This window comes from Vigna radiata, chromosome 8 (genome assembly GCF_000741045.1).
Source record: "Vigna radiata var. radiata cultivar VC1973A chromosome 8, Vradiata_ver6, whole genome shotgun sequence".
In the NCBI taxonomy this organism is placed as follows: Eukaryota; Viridiplantae; Streptophyta; class Magnoliopsida; order Fabales; family Fabaceae; genus Vigna; species Vigna radiata.
Genome location: NC_028358.1, coordinates 3,199,174 through 3,203,643, shown reverse-complemented (window position 1 = coordinate 3,203,643; position 4,470 = coordinate 3,199,174). Strand labels below are relative to the sequence as shown.

The 4,470-nt window shown below is 38.9% G+C and overlaps 1 protein-coding gene across 2 annotated transcripts; it reads left to right on the top strand.

Annotated features, from left to right (window-relative positions):
• Positions 1-470: 470 nt before the first annotated feature.
• LOC106770063 (cytochrome P450 93A3) lies at positions 471-3,951 on the top strand. 2 transcript variants are annotated; one of them, XR_002669339.1, is made up of 4 exons: positions 471-1,061; positions 1,764-2,202; positions 2,483-3,554; positions 3,644-3,951. XR_002669339.1 is itself a non-coding variant. In XM_014655888.2 (3 exons), the coding sequence occupies exons 1-3, from the start codon at positions 565-567 to the stop codon at positions 3,092-3,094; spliced, it is 1,548 nt and encodes a 515-aa protein (XP_014511374.2). In that variant the 5' UTR covers positions 471-564; the 3' UTR covers positions 3,095-3,951. The 2 variants fall into 2 exon arrangements, 1 of the variants encoding a protein (XP_014511374.2); XM_014655888.2 differs by having other exon boundaries at positions 2,483-3,951.
• Positions 3,952-4,470: the final 519 nt, after the last annotated feature.

Genomic DNA, 4,470 nt, shown 5'->3' with positions numbered 1-4,470 from the left:
TCCATAGGATCTCCCATCCAAATCAACAAGAAAAACCCTTCCCGTGTCAACCTCCCTCTCTCATTACCCACACAACACAAACCACCAACGATAACAACAAAATAGGCTTTGTAGAACAACCCAAAACGCAATCGAACGATGAAACGACGTTGATGCTTTAAAACGGTAAAACGGTGGCAGACAAGGATCTAGTGAATGACGGAGGTCCAGTGAACGGTGCAAAGTGGATGAATGACTGGTTCTGCGAAAACGGGTCTATGGGTGGGAGAACATTCTCTCGACTTCCATATGGCAAACAAGCTTTCAATTTTTGAAACCCAAAATGAAACCCACCAAATGAAAACCTAGCAGCTCCATCACCTCTCCATTTCCACGTCATTTTCAAATTCTTAAAATGTTTTCCACTTGGACCAATAGCAAGACGACACATCGTGATGTCAAAAATTTGTCAACTTTTTGATTGTCAAATAATCATTACCCATTTTTTTATAATATTTTCTCTGTGTTTGTTTCCTTGTCTTTTTCTACCATTACTACTATACAAGACATGAAACATTTTCCAAGATGTTCCAAAACTTGCACGCAATCATGGCGGAAACAGAAGCTCAAACCTACGTCCAACTCTTCTTCCTCTGGCTACTCTCCACCATCGTGTTTCGCGCCATACTATGGTCCGTGAGCCGCCATCCCCGCCGTCCACCGGGGCCACCCTCTCTCCCGATCATCGGCCACCTCCACCTGATCTCCGCCCTCCCTCACCGGTCATTCCAGGCACTGGCCACGCGCTACGGGCCCATCATGCAGATCTTCCTGGGGTCTGTTTCGTGCGTTGTGGTTTCGTCCCCGGAACTGGCGAAAGAGTTCCTGAAAACTCACGAGAGTAGCTTCTCGAATCGTTTCGTAAGTTCGGCGGTTCACCACCTGTCGTACGGATCTAAAGGCTTCATCTTCGCGCGCTACGGAAGCTTGTGGAAGTTCATGAAGAAGATTTGCATATCGGAGCTTCTCGGTTCCCGCACCCTCGACCAGTTCCTCCACGTCAGGGAACAAGAGACTCGAAGGTATATAAAACTTTACCATATATCACGCTTTTGCAACTCTTTTTATTCCTATATTATGAAGACTCCAAAATTATTTTAAATTCTTTAAAATAAATATTACTCATCACCTAAACTTAATATTTGAAATCAAAATAATCATGTTATATTTTAGAAAAGAGAAAGTCAAATAAAATAGTTTACTAGCATGAAAAATATAAAAAAGTTCATGGAAATCAAAGTTAAATATTCATTTATTTTAGATAATATACAAATATATTAATTTATCTAATGGTTAAACATGATTTTATTTCTTAAATTTTGTTCTGGATTTAAAATTCGTCATTGTTTCAAATTTATATCATTTGATTCTCGAAGTTTAAATATATATATATATATATATATATATATATATATATATATATATAATGATTTGAGATATTTATATTATTTTATCCAATTTAATTCAAATGTCATCTTAAAATATTGTTTAGTTTGTAAAAAAAACTAATATCATTGAGTTAAATTATAATTAACTTATTTTAAAATTTTAAGAACAAAATATATCAAAATTTTAACACAAAAACAAATTTTAATTTTATGTTAGTTTAAGGATTAGAATATACTTAAGCTTAGTAATTGTTTAAGAATTAGTAATTGTTTTGAAAATGATTTGATTTAAGTTTAAACTTGTTTCAACAACCGTTCATTTTTATATCCAACAAGGTTTCTCCGTGTGTTGCGGACGAAGGGGGAGGCGCGTGAAGCCGTGGATGTAGGCGGGGAGTTGTTGAATCTGACGAACAGTGTGATATCGAGAATGGTGTTGGGACGAACGTGGTGCGAGGGCGAGGTGGCGGAAGTGAGAAAGATGGTGGAGGACACAGTAGAGCTGGCGGGGAAGTTCAATGTGGGAGATTTCGTGTGGGTGTGCAGGTGGTTGGATTTGCAGAGAATGAAGAAGAGGGTTGAAGAGATTGTGGAGAAGTTTGATGGGATGATGGAGAGGGCGATAAGGGAGCATATGGAGGAGAGACAGAGAAGAAACGAGAGAGGAGATGAAGAGGAAAATGTTCGGGATTTGCTTGACATTCTCTTGTACATTCATGAAGATGATAGCAGGGAGATGAAGTTAACCAGAGAGAATGTAAAGGCTTTTATCTTGGTAACCAACTCGCTTTTAACTTCCCTTTTCTGTAATTACGTGAATGAAACGTTTTGTTTGATTAAATTTGCATGGCCTTCCTTCTCGTATAAGTAACTCCCCTTAAAAGTCTGTGTTCTGTGTCCTACACCAAATGCAAAGGAAGAGAACCCAATTAAAACCTTTCTTAAAGAGTAACATAACTTGCATGGATTAATAATATAGTTTCGTCAGAAACATGACTTATGTTATATATAATATACGGAGTGTTGAATTTGAGAAGTTGCATGTATGTATGCAGGACATATTCATGGCAGGAACAGATACATCGGCTATAACAATGGAGTGGGCGCTAGCGGAGTTAATAAGAAACCCTAAGGTGATGGAGAAAGCGAGAGAAGAGATAGATTCGGTGACAGGAAATAACAGTAGAGTGATTGGAGAGTCAGATATTGTTAACCTTCCCTACATGCGAAGCATAGTGAAAGAAACCCTAAGGTTGCACCCGACAACGCCGATGATTGGAAGAGAGTCATCAGAGAAGATGAAGGTTTGTGGGTATGAGATTCCAGAGAAAACGTGGTTGCTTGTGAACTTGTGGTCGATAGGAAGAGACCCTAAGGTTTGGGAAGAGCCTATTGAGTTCAGGCCAGAGAGGTTCATGGGAGAGGAAAAGGAGTTTGATTTAAGAGGACAGAAGTTTGAACTGATGCCATTTGGGACAGGGAGAAGGGTGTGTCCTGGTGCTTCACTTGCACTTCAGCTTGTGACCTCCAACCTTGCTGCTATGGTTCAATGCTTTGATTGGAAGGTTGAAGGGAGTCTTAGCATGGAAGAGAAACCATCCATGACCCTTCCAAGGGCACATCCTTTGCTCTGTGTTCCTGTGCCTCGATTCTCACTTTCCTTCTAGTTTATGGGGGATTCACCAAATGCTATACTATAACAATAAGCCAACTTCCACTTCAAGGTGGTCACAATTTTATCAAGCGTCCTGATATTTTGACACCATTATTTGTACACTGTTTTGACACTGCCACGTGTCGACACGTGATTGGTTGGCATTTAATTTTTGAAAAAACTGAAATTATGACGTCACTAAAGGGGTTCAGATTTGAAATTTTGTGTTTCGGTTTTACTCTTCATTTGTTTTCGACCTAAACTTTGTCTTTGTCTTTCATCTCATTCCAATATTTCGATTTCTCAATCTCCATTGTTTGGATTTGTCAATCTCCATTGTTGTTTGAGGCCATCGCTGTCGAACCCGTTGGTTGGTGTCTCGTGTCTTTGTTGTGGGCGTCGTTGTTCGTGCTTGGTTTTGGTGTGTGGTTCTCTCATCCCTTCGTTTCGAAATGGCCACTTCGTCAACTAAGGTAAGCGTCATGATCCCTGGGTTTTTTGTTTTTCTCCCTTTTTTGTTGGGTTTTTGTTTTAGGGTTATGGGCATTTGTGGTTGATGCAGTTAAAGGTTAGGCATTCATTTTCCACGAACTTTATATCAACTTTGAACAAGAAATTGACAGAGGAGCAGCGGTCCGAAAGGCACCTCTCCAACAGGCATGTCCAGTGATGCACCTGAATTGAAGACGAAGACTTATGTCAGGAAGGGTTCACGAACACGGTTCAAGAGCATAGCTCTTAGAACTCCTTTTACTGGAACATTGAGAATAAAACATACGTGAATGAATGTTTAGTAATTTCAATTGTTGTTGTTAGAACTCCTTTCGTTGTTGTTCACAGATGTAATATTGTTGACATATTTGTTTAGTAATTTCAATTGTAATGAATGTTTGGTTCAACTTTAAGTTTTTGACATAGTATTGAATGTAATGACATTGTATTAATTAAAGTTGTTAAATATTAAAGTTTAGAGTTATTTTTATTCTTGTTGGAGTTAATGGACGAAGAAAGAATGCGTGTCGACATTGGCAACATTTTCAGTTGAAAATCCTGCATGTGTTTCAGTGAAAAATGGCCTTGTAAACGTTTACAGGGTCTTGGTAAACGTTTACGCGAGTAAATTCTGGTTTTTGTACCCAAAGTCCTTCTAAAGGATCCAGTTTTTTGAACACAGGGGAAATGCGCTGCAATTTCGAAACTTCAAGAATTTTGGCATCCTTTTTCAATTTTTTTGGTGTCTTGGTGTGTGTTGGGTGTGCATCATTTGATTTGGGAACCCCTGCCATTAGGAAGTTAGTTATGTTGTTCATTAAAAGGACTTGGATGAAATCCTGCATGTGTTTCAGTGAAAAAGGGCCTTGTAAACATTTACAGGGTCTTGGTAAACGT